Below are 26946 nucleotides of genomic sequence, written 5' to 3'. Positions count from 1 at the left end.
TTCATGGGTGGGGCTCCCCTACCACGTCTAGAAGACACCCAGCAGCAAGCATCCTGGTCTCCAATGTACACTGCCTTCCTACCTATTCTCCCTCGATGGTGCCTGAACCTTAGGGTTATGCTGTGAAAGTGTCAGTGGGGTTGGTCACTTATGAAAATTTTGCATTATTACTTTCTATAATAGTCTCCATCTTCTGCAAAAAGTACATTTGATGAGTAAGAGCTACACTCTTCTAGGATAAGGATATGGTATGGCTGCAGATAATATAGGCTCAGGAGAACAGTGGTACTCAGAACTCCTCTAGGGTCTGGAACCTTACCTCACCAGTACTGGGCACGAGGTCCCTCCTATCCAGTGTTCAAGTTTAGTAAGACAGCTGTTGACTATCTGTAGACGAAAGTACCACTGTGGTGCCATTGAGGACGCCATGCTGGTCTCGTCATTCTTAGGCTCATAGCCTTTAAAGCTGGGCAATACTATTGGCTGCTTTTCTCCCTGTTGAGATAGAACTTTTGACATTTGAGTGTAGGCATACGGAGTCCAGAAATATTCCAGCACTTACAGAATACTGCAAGGTGAGGGAAGCAGCAGGTGAAGCTGCCGTACGGTGACTGATGGACTACTGGTCTACTAGATGTCTGATGGACTACTGGTCTACTAGATGTATGGCAGGGGGATCTTCACAGTGAAGGTCTTCACAGGGATGCCAAGCACTGTCCAAGCTTGTCTTCTCTTCAGAAAAATGTAGAAATAAGATTATTCATCAAAAATTGTCCACACTTTGAATGTGGGCAAATACGATGGATTTGATATTTGAAGGAGAGTAGTGCATCGTTGACGGAACATATTTTTCTCTCTTTGCATTTTTAGAGGAGGGTCTCCATTTGCTGAGCACGTGTAGGTCTAGGATTTGTATGATTTAACGATTCTATTATAATCACTTTGGGCTACTGTGTATTATATTTTAGTAGATTGTATGTGTATATAGTCTGTTTAATGTGAACATTTTAGAATATTTTAGGCAGCTGGAAAGATAGCTCGGTGTTAAGGGCATCTGTGACTCCTGTAAAGAACCCCAGTTCCATTGGCAGCACCCACCAGAGTACGCTCGGCACCTCCAGGAACTCTAGCTCTGGGGGATCCAGTGCCTGCTCATGGCCGCACACAGAAACACACATACACATTAGCAAAAGTGTTTTAGTTTAGTTTTTTTTTTTTTTAAAAAAAAAAAGAATATTCAGGTAATGGATCTGTGACCAACTTGCCCTGTAACCATTTTTAAAAGATAGTGAACCCGGAACTTAACATGCTAGGTAGGATTGGTATTTATCTGTTTTCGTTTACCTATAACAAATTTCAGTAGCATTTACTATTTCAGTGAGTCACCGATTCTTTATTTGTTTTTTTGTAGCAGTTACAAAAGCAAGATATTTGAAGTCTAGAAACCCAATGAATTGTGAAGATAACACATCAGCATGTTAGTTCCCACCATTTCCTTAATTCTCACTTTTAGCCTCAGAGATCACGAATTCCTGTAGCTTTCACAAAGAATTCTACAAGGATACATGAACACACACACACACACAATTTATTTGCTCCCTGGAGGTGTGTATAAGAACATCTTCGGCATTTTGCCAATTCCAAAAATAGACAAATCCTGAACCAAATAAAAGTCTCTTTTAGAAGAAAAAGAATGGAAGTTCTAAAATGTGTGTGTGTGTATGTGTGTGTGTGTGTGTTTGTCAGACAGAAAGGTGATTCTGTGGCTCCAGCCTGCACAAACTGTAAAGTGAGGTTACATTCAGAGGTGTGAAGTGCAGCCAGGGGAAGTCGTAGGTAACGGTGACAGGACAGAGGAGAGACAAACGTCATCATCAAGTAGACATGGATGGGAAAGGAGAAAAACATCCTATCCTATGTCTGGAGTTTTCTACCATTATCTTTTCAGTCTGAAAAAAAAAACCACTTCAGAGGTTTAAATGAATATTTTACATACAAATATTTTCTCATGTGTCCTTCTAAAAGTGCTGAGGCAACATGTCTAATAGGTTTCTAATTTTCAGAAGCATAGTCAAACCCAGAAGTCTCCTTCTTCATCATTTATAGGAGTTTTCCATATTGTTGACTGTTATTCCAATGACCACATGTACATAAGTTTTTAAACACTTAGGACATCACTTATATTCGTGCATGTAGATATTGATGAATTCCATCAAATATGTTTAAGACTGTGTCAGTTGAATCCCACTATCTGACAGTCAGATGCACTTATTCTTGGATACCTGCTAACAGGGATCACCACGGTTGTGTGTTCTCCTGCTGTTTGCAGTTCTCATCGCCCCGGGCTATGTGTGGGAGGATGATAATTGGTTATTACACTGTCTCCTTTCACAGAGGCACAGATATGTTTGGAGTTCATGATGAAAAACCGTCTTTGCTGTGAAAATATATGAAGTTTGTTTCTGTTGCTACCACACAAGAAAAGGGCATTCTGCCTCTGCCAGGGTTATTCTTGCATGGGAACCTTGTTAGACTCCTGAACTGCTGTCAGTTGGCTTTAACGCCCAGCAAGGGAGTAATTCTAGGAATGTGTTCATGTTAGTCTCCCTCCTAAAGCCTTTGTGAGTTGCTGAACCTAAATCCAACTGCATCAGACATCTTCATTTCTTCCTTTACCATAGTGATGAGCCACAGATGTACAAAGGTTTCTGGTTTTCAAAGCAAATATGTCTTTTTTCGTGGTGGAACTAAAACACATTTTAAAAAGTGGGGTACAAAAGAAGAGGTTCAGAGCTTTGTTCCTGGAAGGTTGGGTATGCAATACATAAAGTCTTTGCCTCCTAAATTTTTGTACTGATAAGCATATTCCTTGATTTTAATATTTATCCTCCATATCACAGCTTGAAAATGTAACTACTCCAACTTTTATGCTAAGGGATTCAAACTCTACAAGGCTAAGCATATGCATATTTAGATCTATATGTGTGTGTATGCATGTGTGTGTGTGTGTGTGTGTGTGTGTATGCATGTGTGTGTGTGTATGTGTGTGTGTATGCGTGTGTGTGTGTGTGTGTGTGTGTGTGTGTGTGTGTACATGTATACGTACACACACACACACACACACACGTGATATCTGTTATGTCTTTATTAAGATTCCTCAATGTTAGACCTGCTTCATTGTTTCCTCCCTCTCTCCCCACTTGTCCTTCATTTTCTCCCCACTTCTCTCCCTCCTTCAATTCCTCCCTTGCCTTCCAGGCTTCCTTTTCCTATCTCCCTCAAGACTGTACCTGTGATGTAGAGAGGATGCCACCCTGGACTGTCCCAGTCACTGTACTGTCTCATATTTGAGAATGCAGCTTTCGCCCAACGGCTACCGTGCGGCTCACATTCAAATCTCCCAATCAGCTGCTACCCCCGCCTCCTTCATGGCTGCTTTTGTAAGGTCTTCACCCACCACTTACCCCAGAATAAAAGGACAAAACCAAAAGGCCTCGACAAGAAAAGCACACACAGTTTTAGTCATCGGCTTGACGGCATTACTCTGGGGCTTCTGTGTGTAGGAGGTAGGTTAAGAGTGAGCCACGTCTGTCGTTTTAGTTATCTTATTTTAAGATCCTTATCAAGAGTACTCAGACAGAGGAGAAGGCAGCCTGCAATGCTCTATTGTAGAATGTGAATCGGTGGGGTCAGACAGAGTGCATGTTTATCCTACTGACATGCAGCAGAGGCAAGCCCTGGTGAATTCAGGGGTACCATGTCCCTCTTCCATCCAGCTCGCAGTCTTCAGGGACCACTCCTATCAGGAAAGCTGCTGATCCAGTTTAAATTCAGATTTAAGATCAGGGCCAGCAAGAGCATAAAGGCGCTTGCTGCCAAGACCAGTCTTCCCACAGTGAGGACCAGAACCCAATCCCCAGGACCCATGTGTCAGAAAGAGAGAATGGGCTGCCGGACGTTGTCCTCGGACCTCCGTGTGTGCTGTCCTGTGCACTGGTATAGACACACGCGCACGCTCACATATAAACAGAGACACATCAAATAAATAAATGTAAAAGTTTTAAGTGACTGAATAGCTAAACTAGAATTTCTTGTGATATAAGGCAGGCGAGAGACTTTCAAAGGCTGCTACTCCTATGCCCAGACTTAAGAACCCATTCTGAGAAGTTCCACTGGCTGAAGCCATCCAACACAGACAAGAACTGCAGTGGGTTTACACATACAGTTTCTTAAACCTTTAAAGCATACTTCTTGTTGTTCAAGTCAACTTCGTTACATCAATGATAATCAGAGAAAGTAATAGAGTTACTGTATTTTCCTAGGTAAAACATGTTTTTTATACAAATATAACTGAGGTAAATTTTAGCTTATTGAATTATTTCATAAGGATCGAAGAAAAAATGCTAAAGTTGGGAAGTCATTGTTTTACTGTCACTAAGTCAGTGCATGTGACTCTGATGCCCTGGGGAGGGGGGGGGCAGGGAAAGGATAGTGAGGGAAGGGGAAAGCAAGAGGGAAGGAGCAAGATGTGTCTCCATGCACTGTTCTCTTTCTGCACATCCTTTTCCCCTATTACCTTTATCTTTTCATGTATTATAATTCCAAATATAGAGGGTCATTCTGATGGGTGGCAGTCCCCAGCCAGCCAGCAGATATTTCTGTGCTCCTAATAGAAACAGGGATCCAATTCAAGTAGCAGATAGGACACATGAACACCTTAGAAACAATAGAGTGAATGAAAATGGTCACAGGTTGGTCAGGCCATGCACAAGCCTGTCCAAATGCAAAGCGCCTGAGTCAGTCGTCTCCCGTCCCCACAAGTCTGCAAGGCTTGCCAGTGCCACTCACATTGTACTAAGCCATTTTCCTGCCCTTTAATTCTTTAAGTGATGAAGAAAAAGAACCAACTCTCTTGCTAGCTGACATCATTTGGACTCCTGCAAAAATGATACCAAGATGCAGTCAAATGCTTCCACAATAGCACACTTTGCTTGACTGACCAAGCAGCCCCTGAGGCAGTCCCCTCAAACGTATCTGCCCTAAAACTGACCCGCTTACAACAAAGAAAATCAGTGTGGAGAAACTCCTTAAACGTGTATCATTCAGTACAACTAGAAATATTCATGCTAGCAAACATTCTTCAGGGCCATGAATCCATTTTTCTTCAAAAATTAATTAGAAAGACAAAAAAGATGGAAAAGGAACTTGTAAATTAAGAGCGATGTAAGAGAAAAATGGCTGGAAATTAACAGTTGTGGCTGTATAATCCTTGTGAATAGATGTAAAACTGATGAATTGTACACTTTGAAATAGAGAAATTCATGGTAGATGAATCACGCCCTCATAAAAAAAATTAAAACAAAGGAGATATATAAGGGGAATATGCTCAGAATGCATTATATCCTTGTGTGAAAATGTCTTATAACCTGGTATAATTTCAAAAAAAAATAAAAGGGAGAGAGAGAAAGAGAATCATAAAATATTTCATAGGGTCATAGATGTGAGCCCTGTCTGGCTCTTGACTCAGATAGACTTGACTTAAAACCCTACTGCATTCATGAGCAGTCTTTGGTGACATCAGAAGTTGGAACTATTTTCATGCAATTGTGATATTCTAGCTCAGTCTTAAAGTCTACCTTTCTAGACACATATACAGAAGGATTGTTTTGTTAATAAGTACCATGCTCTTGTAACGTGCTTCGGGAAAGACTAGGAAGTCTGTCATGGCATACATGCAGGAGAGCTGAGCTCTAGCCTGTGTTGGCAGGCTTGATGAGTCAGGGTGTGGGGATCAGTAACCGAGCACTGAGGATGTGCTTGGGAGATTTCCTAATGAAAGGTGTTGATTCATAAGTACGTGGTATACTTTGGTTGCAAACCCGACACCACGAAGCTGTTTCTTCCTGTGCCTGTCCCTTCTGCCATGGCGAGAAACCTAGTTTCTAAAAATATCGGTGTTAAATAGTTTTTCTCTATCTTAACATATGTAAACAGAGGTTTAGAATTCCTATACCTATACCACTACAAATAACAGACTTACTTCATAAAGGAAAGAATTTCTTTTCAGTTCCTTTACTGATACAAGAAAGAAGAAATAGCCCTGTATTTATAAGCTATTTTGAATAATTTACTTACACACATTTTATCAATATATGTCATTTAAGTATTTACTTCTGATATTATTAAGGTTTAAATTTTATGTTCCATCCTTTTTAGCCTAATGTCATGACTCCATAAAACATTACATGGTTCAAAATTTAAAGTATATTTTTCCTTATACAGATATATGTACACATACAAAGATATGTGCACATGCACACATATGAAAACAGATCCCTCACTCCTGTCGCCTTGCTTTGTTTCTTTCCCTTCCTAAGGAATGCTGTTTTACCATCTTGTTACTTTTTAGTTTTTATGTTCCTTTTGACAAACAGCTACAGTGTATCTGCAGCTTCCTTTGTTCTTTATATTACAGATACCAATTGATAAAGTTCTAAATACAGATTTTATGTATCACTTGCATTTGGACAACTGTGTTTTTCTAGTGTTCTTCTATTGTAAAGTTCTCACACCCAGTCACCATTTCCATGTCCTTTGGTGACCCTGGGTGGTGGTCCCCAGAGAAAATCCCTAGGACAGAACCCTATGGCTGTGGAACGGACCTGCCTCTGTTCTCTTTGGATGTCCCTGCTACTCCCAGCAGAGTGCAGCCTGCCCGGGACAGCATCCCACCAGAGAATGCTGACACGCTCACTAAATGCTATCACTATGATTAGGAAAGGGACACAGAGCTCACATGTCCATCTCATTAGAGCAAAGGTCATGGCTTTCACATGTGTTAACACACACATGTGTATCGTGTATGGCGTCACACATTTTATTCATTTATATGGGTTTTTAACATCTTACTTTCAGTTTTCAAGGGTCTGAATCTTCATCCAAATTCTCATTTGTTTTTGATAATGGCATATTTTTATCTAGAAGGTTTTTCAAACCTGATACAGTACAGGTGTACTTGTGCAGTTGTCCCTAAGTTTTGCTTTTGGGAAACCTGCAGTTATGGAACCAGCGGGCACTCATAATGGCATGGGGTTCACAGATATTTGCTCACACCCTCCTCTGCTTCCAGGCTCCCCTTGTCACTTCTCGCTGACCTGCTGTGCGAGTGCTTGCTGTACAAAGGCACCGTTTAGGGAATGAATGTTGAAGTGCAGATGCATGCACGGTCCAGGCTAAATCGCCTCTCCCCCAGCGTTCTAAACCACAGCCAGTTGAATCCATGGGCATGGATAAGGAGGCCGACTGCATTTTGCTGCTCTTGATTTGGAGCCAGCTTTAGAGTCTCACTAAGTTCAAGATACAGAATATGTCCATATGTGCTTCTAGGAGCCAGATTCCACGTTCATATTTAGAAACAGGTGCACTTCTTCTGATTCAGTGTTCTATTTTGTGAGTTGAGTCTGTTCATGGCGGAAGGCCACAGGGTTCTTGTAGAGGCATTATGCCAGGTTCAGTGTCTTCCAGACCTAGACCCCCTCACTGAATTCTAAGACTTCTCTAAATAATTGACATTCTTTCTTTCTTCCCTTGAACTGTAGAAACATTGGATCCAGGTCCAAGAAAAGCCAACGCTAGTTTCTTGCTTCCATGGGAAGAGGGGTAACGGCATGCATGTGGCATCTTGAATGGCCTTGGTTCCTCCTTCTCTGCCCAACACTGCAGTGTCTGTCCCCACAAAGAGGCCCAGAGACGCCTGGCTGAACACTGCACTTCATACTAAAGTAGCTGCAGAACTGCAAACAGTGAGCTCTCACTTATACATATATTTATTGTATCAGAAATCATGTCAATGAGTTGAAAAATCAACATCTCCCATAGTATGTTCCAATTGGAAGGCAAATATGACTGTCTTGTGTGAAAGTGTAAATGTGGGGATAGAAACACACACACCCTCTCTCTTTACATGTGTGTGCATTGTGTGTGTGTGTTTGTATGTGTGTGTGTGTAGCAAGGAGTGGATATTTACTCATGTGGCATTTTTATTCCTACATAAAATACTTTCAACACATTCAAAATTAATTTTAAGTCCAGCTTTTATCAGACTTTCACTCCAAACTGAATGTTATCATACAAATCTTTCCACCAGGTCCTCTGGCCTAGATTCTGTCCCCGCCATTTTAAAGAGTATAATAAAATCGGTGTTTGAAATAGTTAAATGTTTATCAAATAATTCTCTTTTGGGGGGGGTTTAATCTGTTATAAAGGAACCAACGTGCTAGGTTATAAACCAGGAAAACTTGTGAGCCTCTTCAGTGTTTCACTTCACTTAAAGTGTGTCTTCTGATCCTGGCTCTGCTTTACAGCTGTTCAACACAGGCCAGGCTTACAAATGCCGCTTGCCTCTGGGCATAGCAAATCTTACTGTTTGTATGCTAAGTCAGAGATGGGACCCATAAGGTAGAGCTGATCTACCTTTGACACATGCAGCTGGCTGTGTGACTCTGTGTCTCCCCCCCACACACACACACCATGTCTTCTTCTACAACTGTTAGGCTCCATTACAAATGAGGACATAGGAACTTGTTCTTCACAGCCTTTAGTGCTGATTCTGAGGTCACGAGAGTAGAGGGCATGCTGGTCCTGGGTCAGTCATTCATCTCCCCACCCCCACCTCCACCCCCATGCTGAATTTGTTGACAAAGCAGATGATCCCATTCCCAGTTAAATCAGGGGGTCTAGGTGGTTCCAGTGTCTTCATGTCAAGAATAAGGGATTTTATGTGTGAGTTTAGAGCAGGACAGAGAGTGGCTACTGAATAAAGTCCTGCTTCTCAGGTCCTTAGCGTGGCCCATATCAGCTCTTCAGGAAACTACACAAAGTGATGGCACCTGCCCATAGGGATTCTAATTCCATAGCTGTGGAATGGAATAAAACATATTCTAGTTGGTGTATTAGGCAATGTTTAAGTCAATTTTGATCCAAATAGAAGGCTGGTGTCAGAATATGCAATATTGGTTGATTCATTTAGTATTCCTGACCTCTCAAATACTAAACATAACACTTGAAATTGGGCTAGCAAAAAATATTAGATGAGTGCCTCGGTTCATTTGTGCTACTATAATAATATATCTTAGGCTGGAACTTAAAACAGAAATTTACCACTCACGATTCTTAAGGTTGGGAGTCAAAGGCACAGCTTGTTGGTGCCGGGTAAGGGATGCTTCCCAGTTCCAGGAGAATGGTTTATCATTTCATATTCTGGAAAGAACACCCTTTGTGTCCCCACAAATGGGAAGGGACAGAAAGAGAACAAACTTTCTTCTTTAATGTTACTGATCCACTAAGATGGAGTTATTTTCTCCCAAAAGTTCCTTTTAGGACCCGACTCCCATGCAGTCAGTCCTTACCCCCTGAGTAGGGCAAGTATGTTAACAGTGGCCCTCGTCCTGGGTTCTCGTTATATGGTCTCAATAGCTTTCTCTTATCCATAACCTGGAAATGCATGCTGTTGGAACTAACTTTCAAGTTTCAAGTTGCAATCCATTCTGAAAAGTTTGATGAGGCTCATGGCATCCTGTCTCGTCCTTCCTGGGATGCATGTCACCGCTCTGCTCATCATATCCATTCCCTGTGCGTCCGAGCTGTCAGTCACTTCCTCGCCATTTGGTACCATGTGGTGGTTGACATCGTACCTTACTTACGGTCTCAGACATCTGTTGTGGGTCTTAGGCATGCGACTACATCTGTAAACTTGGGATCTGGCATGCCACGTGGAAGTTTCACCAGTTACCGTGAGGTGAGAGAAGGTCACAGGGCTGGCCTCACTGCCTCAGCCCTCCTTCTAATGGACATCCGAAAATGTTTCCAATAGTTGTATAGCAAGAGAACACCAAATGAGGCTCCACTGAGGTCTTCCTATATCTCCATCCTTAAAAAGCAGTTATAACAATGGGAAAACAGTCAAGGATTGCTTAAGAAATTAGATACATTTGGGATAGACAACCTCAGCTGAAATATTTGTCATTTTTGAGTAACGCCACAAAGCTGAGAGTCCTTACCCACTACCTAGCCAATCTCCCCCCCCCATCAAAAGTGACAGATAGCTCCGTAATCTGCATTGTGCTTGAGTGTGACAATCATGGCACCCAGGGATCAGCTCTATGGACTCAATGGCTCTAGGTTACATCTCCCGAGTAAATCATCATGGGAGATAGGACCAGAAATAGGAAGGGAAGCAGGAGTCACTGTAGGGAGCAGAGGAAGTCTTGTATGAATGAAGTATCTATTTTGACATAGGTACAGCCATGTCAAAAACTCTAAGACCCCAGGCCCAAAGGGAACATTTGGCAAAACCATTGCCCACGTTGGCCAGGCTTAAGAGGGGCAGCAAAGATCTTGGAGGTCCAAGTCTGAGTGCTTATGAACTATTGGTCAATATGTACAAAGACTAACAACTGCCTCCCAGATGTTTCCATCTGATACTACTCACCTATGGAGACTTGCTGGCTCCTCCCCCCTGTGTTGTACCTAAGAAACATGCTTTGGTTCCAGGAGTGGTAGTAACGGCCCCTTCACCCCTGCTCCTGCTTTACTGAAATTGTGTCAGTGTGTCTGTCCTTGCTATCCCTAGCCAGTGTTCTGTGACCCAGACCTCACAGGTCAAGGCTAAGCCTTCTCTGGGCTCTCTGTCAAATGTCAAATGTGAAGGATTTGTCAGGAGTCCCATGATGACCCCAGTCTTTCCACTCTCTAGAGTGGCAGGCAGCACAAGTAGGCCCCTTGAGCACAGATGCAAAAGAAGAAGGATGTCTCATGCATTATTTATCTCAAAGAAAAGAATCGTTGCCCATGACATAACAAATCCAGATTATGAAAGAGGAGCTGACATATGTAACAGTGGGTAGTATTTATATCTGAAATTTGAACCTAAGGCTAGAAGCTTAAGGAATTTACAGCAAAAAGAGTGAAACTGTTTATCTCTGTCAGTTGTTAAAATAAATAAATATAAATGCCTGTCTGTGCTAGTTTCTTGACTGCCTTAGTAAATGTGCCTCTTCCTCCCACACAACCCTGTGCTGAGCTGTGACTCCAGCTCCACTCAGTGTCCAAAGAAAGCAAACGACCCAGGTCTGGGCAGCTGTGAGGTGCTGTCAGTCAGGTGTCAGGACCAATGATTCATTTAGGAAGAGGCTCTGAACATCCAGGAGTAAACAGGTCCCAGGCTGTAGTTTGAATGTGCCCCCAACGTTCTCATATAGCACAACTGACCTTCCATGCGGCCATGTTAGCATTGGGCATGAGGCCTCTGTGCTCACATGGGTTAAAGCCAATAACAGATGGATAAAAGCTGTGACTCCAGGTCTTGCTGTGGGTCCCATTCTCCTGTCCACCTTCCACAATGGGATGACACAGCAAGAAGTCCCTTGCCTGACACTGTCACTTGACCTTGGACTTTCCAGCATCCAGGAAACAGTTATAATTACATCATCTCCAGCATTATGCTAGGGCCATCAATGTTAAGTGGAATATATTTTTCTCTCCTCTTATTAGAATGTATATATTTTCCTTATAGCTTTATGTTATGTATATAACTGAGGAAGTAGTGTCCATTGTTTGGACTTCTCCAGTGGAAATTCCTTGTTCGAATGGTTTGGGGAGAGAAGGTTTAAAACGGTCCTTTTGATTCCCTACTGACTAGATCTGAGCATTTCTCCTGTTTCCTAGAAGACTGTTTTAAACTTGAGATAAATGGATTTTACTTCGTAGATCCCTCTCTAACTTTTTTGCAAACCTGAGTATCAGTCAGCCTTCCCTGGCCTTCTTGTTCCCCTCTGGTGTAATCAACTGACCACGTGGCTTAAACACTACTTGTAGCTCATAGCTCTAGAGCACTGTTCTTCAGCAGCCCAAAAATCAAGACCCATGCAGGGCTGACAGCTGCTTCCTGGTTTGCAGATGGTTGCTTCCATGAACGCACATAGCAGAGCACAGAGAGCAAGCTCTTACGTCTGTCCCATTCATGAGAACTTTCCTCATCCCAGGAGCCCTGCCCTCTAACATTATGTCCCTGGGGACAAGGATTTCCCTAAGAGTCTATGGTGGTGGGGAAGGGGTTCACAGCAGTGTACAGCTCAAGCATGGAGGATAGGTAAGGATGAATGAGCATTATTTTAGGCATCACAGGAAAATCATGGTTAGTAGTCCAACCTGGGAGAAATGTATAGTTGAACTAGGACAGGAACACTTATTCTATTGCATCATATTTTTAATGAAGGATTATAGAAAGGAAAAACGATGAGAAAAACATGGGGATGAGTAGTTGGTAGCTTGTTGTGATGGAGCATGTCTAGCAGTGACTAGAGAGTGTGTGTCGCCTTCCTGCTGCTATAACAAAATGCCTAAGTAAATCAAAATAAGAGGAGGGAAGGTCCGTTTCAGCTCATAACTCCAGTCGCAGACACCTGGCCTGGTTGCTCTGAGTCGGTAGCAGCACCGTGCATCCTGGACCCCCAAAAGTAAGGAGGGACCATTGTTCACATCATAAAACTAGGAAAACAAGAATAGAAAATGGAGGCTCAAGGGCTTTTAATATTCCCTGCAAGAAAAGGTTCCAAATGGCTGTACCATCTGTTGATTCCACCTCTCCGTGTCTGGCCACTGGCTGTCCACCAAGCCTTGACTCTTCAGCAGGATGCAGAGGTGCCTTCTTCATTCTTAGCATCACCTCTAGGTTTGAACAAATGGTCCCACTGCTGAGAGGTATTTCATCTTCCTGTCACTAGTACAATCTATTTGGCCATACCTCTTTGGCCATAACTTGGCCCTTCTAGTTTGGAAAAAGTGAACATGGATGAGAGGGGTGAGGGATGCAATGAAGGATTTGGAAGACTCCACACACTTCCTGTCTCTCACCCTTTGGCCGTTCCTATCTAAAACATCATTAGAAAGAAGTCAAGACATACAGTAGATTATTCTCCCTCTACCCAGCATAGCAGCTGTCTCTGCTTGTATGCTCTTGTCTGTTTGGTTTTTTGACACAGGTTTAGTGTCTTGCTGTATGTAGCCCGCCAAAGACGACATTTAAGTTACGATGCTCCAACCTCAGCCTTCAAATGGCCGTGTGCTACCATGCCCTGTCAGATTCACCAGTTTTCCCTTATGCACTCATGAAGAGGGTGTATTTGTTAGCCCCAGTGACTCTATGAAACATAAAGAATGACTTGAAAATTAATTTAACTCTGTTTTTAAAAATCAATATGCATATATATTTGTCTGCAATATGTATATAACTGGTAATAAAATGACACTTAAATGATACTGGGGGGCATTTTCTGAAGGTATGCATTTTAAAATATAATATCATGTCATAATAGCAAGGACCGTATGCACAAGACATGTACAAGGTAAAGGCAGCCAAAATCTGAGCCTGCTTGGGAGAGGGGCTCAGGAAGTCCCATCCCTTATCTGAGGAGTTGTTAGCAGTGGATGGCTACTTGGGAGAGGGAGTGTCACTTTCTTTAGAGATCCAGGCCCTCAGAGGGTGCCCATGCTCACTAAGTGATTCTACAGCTATGCACTGACAGCACTGAGCAGACTCAGTGAGAGGGGGCACAAGAGAGCATGAAGTTGGGAGGGAAAAGCAGGAGTGAGTATGAGCGGTGGGAGGGGAGAGAATGGGGTTGGGGTGGATAGAATCCAAGCACATTAAGAATATTAGCTAAAATATTTAACTTAAGAAAACATAAGGCGGTTAATGGGTATAGACTTGATTATCAATGTTCTTTGCAGTTAAGAGAGGGTCAATCCCAAACATCATTTATTAAACAGCACGGGCTCGCCTCACGCCTGTCATTCTCTGCTGCTCGTGTAGAAATATCGATACGCTGCCCCACCCCCACCCCTGGAGAGCTCCTTCCGTTTTAGGTCTTAATGAGACCTGCAATGGGGGGGACCTGCAATGGGAGGGACCCAGAGTGACAAGGCTCAGACCTGCTCTGGTAATTAGTGTGGGGCTAATGGACCTTTCTCAGTAATTGTGCCACCCTGCCTTTGGCGACCAGAGACAGGGCCCTTTCAGTATCTCTGGGTAGCATAATTTCTTTGATTATAATAAAACCAGTCATGAGAAACAGGAAATAATTCAAAGCCCAAATCACAAAGAATCCATTTTTCAAGTCCTCCTTAAAAAAATGAAGGATACGGTTGAAGGGATATTTTTTTCCTCATTCCAATTAATATAAATTGGCATTTAGTGTTCACTGAGAACTATGGAGGGAACCCAGGGCTAAGGACCACAGAGCCACGTGGAAAAAGTCCTTTGTGGTTACTCTGTCTGGCTCTGAAAATCTCTAGGCCCATGTCGCTTCTACACAGCAACCAAATGAAATGACTCTTATCCATTAAAAAACACCCATAAGTGACTTCCTAAATAACTGCCATTTTATCTTTCTTTGGCAAATACATTATTAAAAACTCTGATGGGCTTACAAAAACATCTGCTGGAAGTTATTTTCAGAAAAAGCCAAAGGAGTAATCATGCAGAATTTTCCTTCAGTCAACAAGGAAAAATGTTCTAAAAAAAAAAATTCCTTTAAAATTACCTAAGAAGGAACTCTTTACTTGGGAGGTAATTTTTAAAATTAAAATGTAATAACCATGTGGAGTAATAAATGATTGGATAAAAATGTTTGTTTAGAGTAACTGGTAACTTCTGAGTGACTATACTGAGTTTTCTAAAAAAAAAAAAATATTTGAATTAAAATTTTAAATAACAATCAGAGATGGTCTGACTTTAAAAACCAAATGCCTCCAAATAGAGAGTGTGATGTCCCTCCACTGAAACACTCTGGAATACTTTATTTGATGAGACCGAGTTAACAGACCCATGAGAAACTTAAAAATAAGAGCATTGAAGAGGCCGGATAGCCTGGCCTAAATCAGGGATCACAGACATTAACCCAGGATGAACCCAAGTCTTGACTGAAGAGTGATGCTCAAAAGCAAAGCTACTGGGAGCTTCTGCTCCAGCTGGTTATGTAGATCAGGAGCCAGTGGGGTGCAGAGTCTAGCTGGGATCCCTCACTAATAGCGTGGCAGAGAAGAGCTCCACACCCAGTCTTTCTATTTCCCACTCCTGAGTGTTGAGTGGGAGCCCTGCCTCTGAACTGTCTATGAGGATAGCTGTGTGCTTTACAGAATGGGCCACAAGTTCCACCAGCCCCAAAACTGAATGTCCTGAACGGACCCTCACGGATGCTTCCACAGGCACAGCATCAGAAAGAGGAGCCAGAGAGACAGCTCAGAAGTACAGAGTTAGGGTCAGAGATCAGATCTCAGCACCCACAGAAGAAGCTAAGCATGTATCTGGGAATCTGGGATCCCAGCACTGTGGTGAAGAGAAACAGAAAGAGCTGGGGCTTTCTGTCTTCCAGCTAGCTGCAAACTAAAGTCGTGTTTCATCCAGTCTTCAAAATGTTTCTCCTTTCCAAGGTTTTAATTAGAGTACCAAACTCTGAAATGCTTGGATCCCAACAACGGGTCCTTTTCAAGAAAAGGAAGGGTTTGCTTGCTGTCTTCTCTTTAGGTATTCTCAGACTCGGGCTGCCTGGATGAGAGTTGGTCATTACTTTCTGGAGTAATAACAGTGTACCACAGGTCTTGTTGGAGGGAGCCTGAAACAGTAATGAATCTCTCAATCTCCAACAGGTCTACCACCCTGATTGACACTTAACATCTACCCAGCTGGATCAGTACTTACCTGTTTTGCTTATAAAACACTTAACCACTGTCCTTCTTTCTGGGGAAACAAGTTATTATAAACAAAATAAAAAATTAATATATTATCTTTGTTTATTAGGCAATGGTTTTGTTTTGCTTTCCTTCAAAAAATATTAGTATGTTCAGGGGAAGTTTGCTTTGACTCTGAGGGACTGTGCAAGCATACTGGATCACTTCACTTGCAGTTCTTCCTACCTAAAATCTCTAGCCCTGAGATTTAGGGGAATGGGGGTTGACTACTGTGTGAATTGCATATCACTGTGGCCTTGGCATGGCCTCAGGCTGAACTTTATCCAGCTCGTTGTCCATGGACTTGGCTGTTAGCATGGCTCTGGGCTGTGTTGGCATGACATGCAAGTACACCATCTGGCAGAGGGACCTCTAGATCAACAGTGTTTTCTGTGAGACAGTTAAAGAATTAAGCAATTACAGATCTCAGAACCATGGACAGAGACTTGGAAATATGTTCTGTAAATGCCACCGTAACTGCTGAAATCCCTTTACTGAGCATTCAGAATGTCAGGAATGTCTGGATGTAAGAGGAAAGGGTGGTTCATCTCTTGGATTTCTTCCTCATTTTCTCCAGAAAATATGCCCAGGCTTCTCTTCCATCTCTTGAAGAGATATTGAGCAGAAATGAATTCTTTTTAATTAATTTTTTAGACCAGAGAAAGCTGAGATTTTGCTAAAATTTCCACATTTATACGTTTTTGCATGCTCTGCCTTCTCTGTATGTTTTCCATCAGGCTCATAGGAGTTTAGCAGAACAACTAAATATAGTTCTGAGGCCACGTTTATAAACAAGGTAGGGACCACGGCATTCCATTTTAGGATTGATAGGTGACAGGTATCAGATCCTTCATATTTCCTTCAGTCTCCAGAGCAGAGTCTGATGATAACAATATCATTATCAATGTGGGACCAAAGCATGGGGGTGGGGAGATACCTCATCATTAGAAACTAATAAACAGGGGGAAGATACCTCTATCATACAGAAACAAATAAACCAGGGAGGGGGGAGGAAGCCACCTCATTCTACAAATACTAGTAAGGAAGGAAGGAAATTAACCCCATAATACAGAAACTAATAAAACAGGGTAGGGAGAGCTACCCCCATAATACAGAAACTAGTAAATGGGAGGAAAGATACCCCATCATACAGAAACTAACACTTGCACAGGAGGCAAGCCTATTGTATTTCTTCCACACCAGTCTTTTCATGCTGTTCTTATGCCCACATTCTGCCAGCTTTCCATGAAGCCGTGTAGGCCAGGGCTCAGTGTAGCCGCCCGAGGCCACATGCGAACTGGATTACCTGGAAGAGAATTCTGGGGGTAACGGGAAGAGGGAGAAAGAGAAATAAGTCAAGATGACAGTTGCCGATAGAGACTGACTTTACTATTATTTAGCCAATATTTATAGTCTTTGGAAAAACCACCCTGCCCCCCAAATGGCTGCGAATTCCTTGGATCTTCTTCTCGGCGGGTTGCCTGCTTCCAGTCACACAGTTTTCTGCTGGTCTCCAGGTGAGACTGCACTGAGGAGGCCCTGGTAGTTAAGGTGAAAGTGGCTGTATTGTTCCCAAGGAACAAGGGCTGGAGATAACACCAGGGGAAGGGTGGAGGCTGTAGGCCAGGAATGTCGCAGCTTGAATAGGCTGGAGATAACGCCATGGAAGAGTGGGGGTTGCCAGCCAGGAGGGTCACAGCTAAATGCTGTGGGGGGAAGGGACAGCTCAGGACTCTTCATACCCACTCATCCAGCTAATCAACTGTTCAGTATTTTCCCCTTCAGTCAAATCTCACATTCCTAGCTTTAAAGTGTGGTGTGAGGCTTTAAATGATACATATGTAAGTGAGACCAATGACTTCTATACAAGTCTCCTAAATTACCTTGGACTGCAGGTGTCATGCAGATACACACATACACACACACACACACACACACAGACACACACACACTATCTAAGCTGTGAACTCTGTGATCAGTAGACATTGGTGGGCAAAAAGCTTTGGGACTCTGACGAGAAAGGTGCCACTTTTTTTCTGGGACTTAAGTTCTGAACATGGAGAACATGACAAGCCTGACTGAATCCCTGTGCCTCTTGGAGAGGAAGCCAGTGTGGTCTATGGCTGTGCTGAGAGGCTGCTCCAACTCTGATCCCCCTCCTTGTATGACTCTATTCTCAAGCATCAATGCTTCATTGTGCTCAGGGCTTAGCACTTGGTTTACCAGGACCCTGACTATAGGTCGTGAGGTTCCTGGTTATACATAGAAGCCAAGTCCAAGGTGCAGGGCGGTGAGATGCCTCCTGATCCAAAAGGAGTGCTGTCTGCTTTTATTTCTAAATAGAAAATACAGACTCACAGGACCAGTTCCCACAGTTCTGTGTTCTTACACCTCTTCGTATCACCAGGGGCCTGAGGCCTAGGCTAGCTTCATCTGAAGGCATCTTCAACTAGACTGGGTCAGCACTCGTTCCTTCTGTGTCTAGGCTCCAGGTACACCACACTTATGGTTCTGGCTCCTGAGCTGAAAGACTGAAGGCTTCGAGGAATATTCTGTTGTAGGACCTAACACACTACCAGCCACACTACCAGCACCCACCCAGCTTCCCTTGAATCCATGGATAAAAGGCACAAAGGTTCCTTGTTTTCAGCCTGCCTTCTGACATAACTGCAGGCCACTACTCTCTCCCACCTGGAAAAGCATGCCCTTATCAATACTCATATCTCTGCACCTCTCCTCTTGCCCTAAACTTAATTTCTCAGTCATAGCTAGTTCCTGCCAAACAGTTCCAACCTCCTGCCTGTGGGAGCAGCCATGGGCCACAGCTCCTTCCAAGATCTCATATGGCTGCTTGTTTTATCTCTCTCTCTCTGAAGACTGGCAAACTGTCTCCCTCTCCTTGAGTCTCTCTGCTTGCCTTCTGGGACCCAGAAGTCCTGCCTATTCCTTCTGCCCAGTAATTGTCCCATGGCTTCTTTGCTAACAGATCAAGAACCAATGGTGAATGGGACCTTAGCATCAGAACTACCAGGCGAAAGTATTCCAAGCCTTAGTTCCATCACATCTGCTAAAATCAGTAGTCTAGTGCCATCCATATGGCTGAACCTAAAAGGAAGATGAGGAGGAAGGAGTATGGTGGGCACCTATTGATGTATCACGTGGCCATGGACACGTGTGGAGGATGGTCCTCCCGTGTAAGTAAAGGACATAGACATTTGCCAGAGGTCTGAAAAAGAGAAAGGAAATAAACACACTAGTCATGTAATAGTTTGATGCACACACCAAAGCTGCTTCTTTGGAGCAGCCTGGAGCAGGTAGAAACCAGATGTATAGGGAGCAATTACTAAGTTATCATAAGAATGAAGGCCGAATACGGGGAGGTGGCAATGGAAGTTTGAGGGTAATGAAGTTGGGAAGGGCATTTCTGGGGCCAAATCACTCACTCCGGATACCTTGCTGGATGTAACAAGGCCGGGAGGACAAGCTCTGTGCAGCTACTGAAGCCTGATCAATATCACAGAATGGAAATGTGCATTGGAGGAGGGCCTGGAGAAGTTATAGAAATTGATAGAAATAGGGGAGGGGTTAAGTAGCAAAGGCCTTTCGGACAGAAGCTAATAAGAAGGGTAGCAGAGAGTGACACTTTGAGAAGACATTGTGGGGACACAATGGGACTAACGGCGAAACAAGCCAGTCAGCATTATAAAGGAGCAAGCAGGAGGATGAGAAGAGGCTGGAGTGCTGGCACTCTAGCGACCTTCTCACGAGAGGAGGCAGACACCAAACTACAGGGTCCTTGGGGGTGGATTCAGTTGAGTGGCAGAGGTCACAGTTCTCAAAGAATTTTGATGGTGACAGTGAAAAGATTGCACAAAGAAGACACAAGAGATGGAAGAATGCACTATGCTTTTTATGTGGTTGCATCTATTGACCATTCCCACAGTGACAGAAGATAACAACGAACCAATGAGCACAGAGATATGGTCACTAAGGGAGGAACCAGATCCTGGCTCTGGTAGAAAAGGCAGAAGAATGGTGTTTCTATCCATTGCTTACTCTAAATTAGGACTTGACCTAGGGTAGTCTAGGTCTTGCCTTAGCAAATATCTGACTCTTAATATTTATTCTAGATTTTACAGGCCCCTGTTCCTAAAGAACAAGATAGGAGCACAGAAAGTTTCATCATACGTGGTTACCGATTTTAATCACAGGAAGGCATGAGGGCAGACACAGCCTTCACCAGCTTCCCCGTTGGCACCGCAGTGCGCTTCTTGCTCACGGCAGCAAGGACAGGAGGGGACAGTCTGCCACAAGCACAGTCACTGACTCTGTGTAGAAGTGCCCTGTAATTGATAATAACCTTCAGTGCTTTTAGAAGCAGAAATGACTACCGGTGTTTAAATTAAATGAGTTAAGGACAAAGCCCTCTAGAGGTAAATTGGTCTTAAGTGAGTATTACTTTCAGGGCACTTATGGATGCATTAGGATCCGCTTTCCCACTAAGTTTCACAACCTTCTGATGTTTCCAAAGTTTTTAACTTCCTTTCAATTGTCCACTTCCAGCCCCAGTTCCACATTGCCTGACTGTCACATGCAATGCATACCTTCGGTGGCCCTACTGGCAGAGTAAATGTTAGTAAGTCAGCCAAGCACACCTTCTTTCCATTCGGCACCACTGTTGCTGGCAGGAATTGAACTTATTAAGTAGCCTTTAAACTATTTGTATATACTCTAGCATGGAGGACAATTTAAGCTCTACTTGCATATAATGCTTTTCATTTTCTTGTGTTTCTGCCTGGCCCCACACAGAGCTGTGACCTGGAACAACAGAGCATCGTTCACATAGTACAGAAACCATGGAGGAAAAGTCATGAAACAAATGCATCTGGAGGGGACAAACTCCAGGGCACCTCAGAGGGCTCCGTATGGGAGCCCAGGAGCTTGACGCGAGTGGATCTCAGCAGCCATATCCTGCCCGCGGACTCCGTGGGGCTGGCGGTCATTCTGGATACAGACAGCAAGAGTGATCCAGAAGCAGCCAGAGGGCCAGGTAACTACAGCGGTTCTGCTTAAGGCTACTGAACATGTTTGTTAAGTGACTCTGCAGAGAGCTGGCCTGTACTTACTTGGTTTAGTGTATGTTTGTGGCTGGAATCTCTCAAGTCACCACAGGGGGACATCCTGAGGAAGCACAGTTGTAGACAGTGACAGTAGGACATGTAGTAGCAAGTACAATAAAACAGAGGTCATTGCAGAGTGGACATAAGGGACGCTGATAATGCTTGGGCCATGAACACTAAGTTATATGTTTCTCCTTTGAGGAGCTGGAGTGTTAAAGACATGTGACAAGCTATGTTAGAGGTTGGTATATAACTAGGTGCACATATGTTTGCCTTATACTTTGCTTTTCTATAATTTCTTACTTTCTTAACTGTGTCTTCTATGGCTATTTTCAATGATGTAGAGAAGGTTTTAAAAGGTAAGGGTATTTTTCAGTTTTTATTTCTTTTCCACATTCTCTGGGGTCATAATGTCAGTATACTCACTGGCCTGAAAGGCCCCTTCCATTTTATTTCAAGCATTTTCCTTTGTAAATATATGAAGTCATATCCAAGAATTTATATAGCAGCAAATGCTCGAGCCTGGACATGTCTAGTGCACGGGGATGCCTCCCTCACAGTCCTGAAGGCTGGACAATTTGAAGTTGAGGTCCTGTGAGGTGAAATCTGGAAGGGCCTGGCTTCGGTTCCTCAGAAAGCATCTTGTCAGTGTCTTTCACAGAGGAGATGAGGAACGTGCCTTTATGTTGCAGAAGGGATTCAAAGCCTTAGTAAAAACAAAAGCAAATGTTGGACTCAGTCTACAAGCAGTGGCTCAAAACAATCCTCATGCCAGAAACATATTTTGAGGTACATATTATCTGAACTCTTATACAATCCAGGTGAACTATTCTCTTGTTTGATTGTAGTGATCATTTACGAATTCATTTTTTTATTATGTTAATCCCACTCCTGAGATCCCAAGGGTCTCACATCTTCATATCCTGTTTGTGATTAGAGTTAGGTAAGGTCCAGAGAGTCAAACAGTAGCTCACAGTCATTGTCTTGTTACATTGATAATATCGATATATTTCGTTAAATTTGTATTACCTAATATGAATAAGTAATTGCTGAGCAGCAGTAATTTTGGCTATGCATACAGGTAACAGCCAATAATTGACTCTCTAGAGTAGTTTACTTCTTCTCCCACATAGAAACAGGTAGGCCAGAGCTAGCATGTTTTCTCAGCATCAGAGATCCTGAAGCCAGAAGATGGAGCTTGAAATAATAGAAGATCCCTCTTGTTAACATTAATACATACAGTCCAATTGATTTTTAAGAACATGAATGATCTTGTAGTAAACAACAGCACAGTTCCCAGCTGTAGCTGCATAGAAGAATGGATTGCCCCGGAAGCTAGGGATATAAACCCTAACCATGACAGACAATTGCGACCTCATCTCATAAAGGAACGAACCCCCAGGACAAAGGCCCTAAAATGAAAGAGAGCTAGATGAGATCAGAAACCAGGATGGCTCCCAAGAGAATAGGGAGACTGGAACAGTGCCTTGAACTTACAACTTAGCACATGCACCCCCAAAATCTATTGCTCAAGGACAGGATTTGGACAGCCTTCGAAGCCTGCACAGGCTTGTCTGCCCTCAGACTGCAAGTCCTGCTGAAGAATTTCTTACTTCCAGAAAGAAAGGGTCTGAGGCCAAATACGTGAGGGTGGACCCTCAGGAAACAGGCAGTCAGCTTTAGTGGGAATTACGATGCTGACCAGTTTGATGGACACAAGCAACATAAACAGCAGATAAAACCCCATTTAGTAGGGAAAGTGTCTTAAGAAATTAGGATTGTAATAGGCTCATATTCTGACCAACAATAAAACAACGTGAGTTAAAATTGTAGAGCTGACAGGATGAAGTGATGGGTAAGGTAGAGGCTGTTTGGTGGTTTGTACATAACCCTGCAGGTGTCAGTCTATTGAACCTCACACAGAGTTATTTAATCAGCCTTGCTAACACTTCAGCCTGGTTCTCAGGGCTGGCTCTGTGAGACCCGGAGAAATCCTATAATTCCAGGGCCAGTTCTGTCTGTATCATGAGATACTAGGTCCTGCTTCGCTGGCGAGCAGGGATAGGGAGCTTCATGGTTCCTTTCATACAATAATTGGTTTTACTTAGGGACCAGTGACACAAAAGAGTGAGCTTCCTGTGGGGCTGTGCTGTGTGTCTAGAACAGGAGGATGGTGGTTCCTTTCTCTTAGTCTGCATCCAAGCATGGGGAAAGAAAGCCATTAAGTAATATGCCGGTGGTGCGTCCCTTCATTACCCATACTGCGTCTTCAACCTTGAAGGATAAGGATGAGTCTTCATGTGAGGATCATGTCTGCATGCAGAGTTGAGTGGGAATCTGATGCACTCTTATAAGGTGGTGACGGAGACAGATGCAAAAGGAAGGCAGAGACACCAACTTTCTGCCTGCTTTTCAGACACTGTGCATGTGTGGACCAGAGTGGAGAGTTTGCTTTGCTTCACTTTCCTTCCCTTCCCTTCACTTCCCTTCCCTTCCCTCCCCTCCCCTCCCCTTCCCTTCCCTCCCCTCCCCTCCCCTCCCCTTCCTTCCCCTCCCCTCCCCTCCCTCCCTTCCCCTCCCTTCTCCTCCCCTCCTCTTCCCTTCCCTACCCTCCCCTTCCTCCCTTCCCCTCCCTTCCCCTCCCCCCTCCCCTCCCTTCCCCTCCCCTCCCTCCCCACCCCTCCCTCCCCTCCCTCCCCTCCACTCCCCTCCCTCCCCTCCCCTCCTTTCCCTCCCCTCCACTCCCCTCCCTCCCCTCCCTTCCCCTCCCACCTTTCCCCTCCCCTTCCTTTCTCTTCTGTCCTCTCCTCTCTTCTCCTCTCCTCTCCCCTCCCCTCCTTTCTCTCCTTTCCTCTCCTCTTTTCCAGAAAAAGTAGTTTAACTCTTTATTAAAAAAAAAAATGTCTGCAGTCCAAGAGGGTGCCTCTCAGGTGTTTGTAGACAGGAGAAGGTGTCTAATCTAAGAGAGGTCCTATGATGATTTACAATAAAACACACTTTTACTGTTTGTACCACGGAACTTGTCAAAGTTTCAGTGAAGTCACTTGGGATCCAAAGAATAGTTGAGACACGTCTCACTAGAAAACCCTGTGCACATGGCTCTGAACTTTAAAGAACTTTAAAGGTCTACGAGACATTCCTCCATGCCCACACCATCACATGCCCCTGTAACAGGGTTATATGAGGATCTCCATCATGTCTATACTGACTGCAAAATAGTGTCTCCCCACAGACACCTGCCTAGCATTGGCTGTGTCTGCCAGTGATATACACTGGGGCTGCCAGAGGGCATCCTGTCCCATGATGTTTGTTTGGAAACAGCTCACAGATTCCTCTTTGCCTTTAGAATTCTCTCATAATCTGTGTCTTGGGAATGCTTCTGTGATCCTTCACAGCCTGCAGATCCTACAATGCATTTCTCTGTTTCTTCGAACAAACCAGCTTCTCTGGGGGACACCATCTCTTTTCTTAAGTTCACAATGCATCGGGCACTAAGGCTAATAAGAAGCCAAGGGACTGGAAAGAGCCATAGTTGCTGAGCTTGGGTGTCCCCAGGATCACCCACAGGCTTATGAACGCATAGGATGTAAAGCAGCACCCCTGTGGCCTGGGGCAGAGACAAAGAACCTATAGTTCTGACAGGTGTCTGGGGAATACTCATATTGCAGTCCAGGAAACGACTTGAGTAGCACTACCCTAGACAGTAAAAAAAAAAAAAAAAAAATATTGTTCAAAATATGCTTAGTGAGTACAATATATATTATGTTACAAACTTGGAATGTGAATGTAGAACGAGCTATTTTTGGTCTCAGAGTCGGTGTGTCTGAATTAAGTTTACATGTTGTTTGTGTTTCCTGAATGAGGGGCCATCCATCACCTCCTGAAAATAAAATGAAGCTACCGGGCCTGGAAAAGCAGAACTCTGCTAACGTTACCACAAAACCAATCATGTAAACTCACAGGCACCGGATCCCAACCCCGTGCTAGGCACTGGTCCAGGCACTGGGATACAGCAGGAAAACAAACAGAAGAAAGCCTCCCCACACTGGGCACATTCCAGACGGAGGAGGGTGACAATGAAGGATGACTCACTAGCAAGAGTGTTTCCTGTGGGCTGTCTAGCAGGAAGAAAGGGAGTCTTCAGGTTCCTCCGAGATATGCTCACATTTGGGGTGAAGATGGAGAGGGAGCATCATTTCTGACAGCCCAGAAGAGGCTTCCTAAAGGTCCATGAACCTGAGACAGGGCAGTGTTTAGAAGGGGAGGAGAACAGTAGCAGTTAAGGACAGAGAGTGTGGCTGATGGGGGCAAGGTCTTGCAGGGCCTCCGTGGTCCTGGGATTTACCCCCAGGAGGAGGGAGCAAGCTGAAGGACCTGGAGCAATGGAGAACACGGTCTGATTTGGGGGCGCTTACCCTTGTTGCACGGAGAGAACATCAAGAGACCAGGGCAAAGCGACATGACCTATGAGTTTGCAAATCAGCGCCAGTACATCTGGCATTGGTGTGAATGAAACCAGGCAGAGTTTTGAATGTCTGCCGCACACCCTCCTCCATGCCAAGCCCTCTCTGTGCATCACCCTGATAGGTTTGCCATTAGCTCCGTAACACAGACAGTGCCCATGTGTTCACCACAACTGAAGAGACAAGACGATGCTGTTTGAGCAACTGAGAAGTCTTGCCTGAGAACTATCTCCTTCCATAGCTTCAGTTCAAGAGTCAGAGGAAAAAGTAACTATTCTAATCCATCTAAACCTTTTCCTTGTAAAGGTTTATTTCTATCGTTACGTCTATTGTTAATTGCAGTCAAATAGTTAAAATTGGAAGGTCAACTTTATATAATATGGTTTTCCTTTTTTTTTTTTTTAATTTCAAATATTAAATCCTTGGCTGGTAGGATGCTCATTGGATAACGAAGCTTGGCACCAAATCCGACCACCTGAGTTCAATCCCTCAGATCCACATAGTAGGAGAGAACAGACTCCTCTAAGTTGTGCTCTGACCTACACACACACACATACACACACACACACACACACACAAGACAGGGAAGTGAAAATACTTTGTTCAGCATTTTCAAGTCTTACTTCTACAGCATACTTAAAAAGTTAGTACATTCATATGAAAAATTATCTTGTTATGCAACTATTTCTCTCCGGGCTTGGTAGAGGCTTCTCCCTGTAAGCTCATTTTATGGTGTGAGAATTACATACATGAATTTGTTTTGATCAACTCCACTTCCCCCCTCCCTGCCCTAGCTCCCCAACCACATTTCCCTCTCAACTTCCTGTCTTCCTTTTTAATTAAAACCCAGAGTTGGGGCTGGTGAGATGGCTCAGTGGTTAAGAGCACTGACTGCTCTTCCAGAGGTCCTGAGTTCAATTCCCAGCAACCACATGGTAGCTCACAACCATCTGTAATAAGATCTGACGCCCTCTTCTGGTGTGTCTGAAGACAGCTACAGTGTTTTACATATAACAATAAATCTTTTTTTTTTAAAAAAAAAAAAAAAAAGAAAAACAGATTCTATGCAGTCCTGCCTATGTGTGCATTGATGTACAACCACCTCTTAGAGCATGGGGAGACTCCCAGGGCATCTGTCTCTGAAGAAAACCACCTCTTCCTCCCATGGCAGTCATATGGCACTCTTCAGTTAGTGGGGTGGGGGGGGCAATTTATGAGCTCCTCCCTGACAAAGGCTAGGGTGCTTGATCTTGTGCAAGTCTTGTCCTAGCAGCTGCGAGTTCATGTGTACAGTAACACACATGACATCGATTGCACATTGGTTGCAGCTCTCTACTCCTTCTGGCTCTTAATTATTTTTTTTTCTACTCTTATATAATGATGTCTAAAACCTCAGGAGGAAAAATAAAATATCCCACTTAAAGCTGAGCACCCTATGGAAGAGACTAGTTTTGTTGAAACACTACAGGCCAAGATAAACTAGTGAACTTCAACTTATGAACATAAAAATAGGAGATATAGATATAGAGGTGTAGATTAGAAAGCTATAGATATAAACAAATGCAAAAGAAATTGAA

At 43.7% G+C, this 26946-nt stretch overlaps 1 protein-coding gene across 1 annotated transcript in view; it reads left to right on the top strand.

Moving 5' to 3' along the window:
* The window catches only part of Prkn (parkin RBR E3 ubiquitin protein ligase), a 1193927-nt gene that overhangs the window by 336794 nt on the left and 830187 nt on the right, over positions 1–26946 (top strand). The window contains exon 3 of the mRNA XM_052169367.1: positions 20596–20836. Within this exon, the coding sequence (XP_052025327.1) occupies positions 20596–20836 (241 nt within the window). The remainder of the gene's footprint in view (positions 1–20595; positions 20837–26946) is intronic.

This window comes from Apodemus sylvaticus, chromosome 23, assembly GCF_947179515.1.
Source record: "Apodemus sylvaticus chromosome 23, mApoSyl1.1, whole genome shotgun sequence".
In the NCBI taxonomy this organism is placed as follows: Eukaryota; Metazoa; Chordata; class Mammalia; order Rodentia; family Muridae; genus Apodemus; species Apodemus sylvaticus.
The sequence above is the reverse complement of the archived record's forward strand: the minus strand, read 5'-3'. Positions and strand labels throughout refer to the sequence as shown.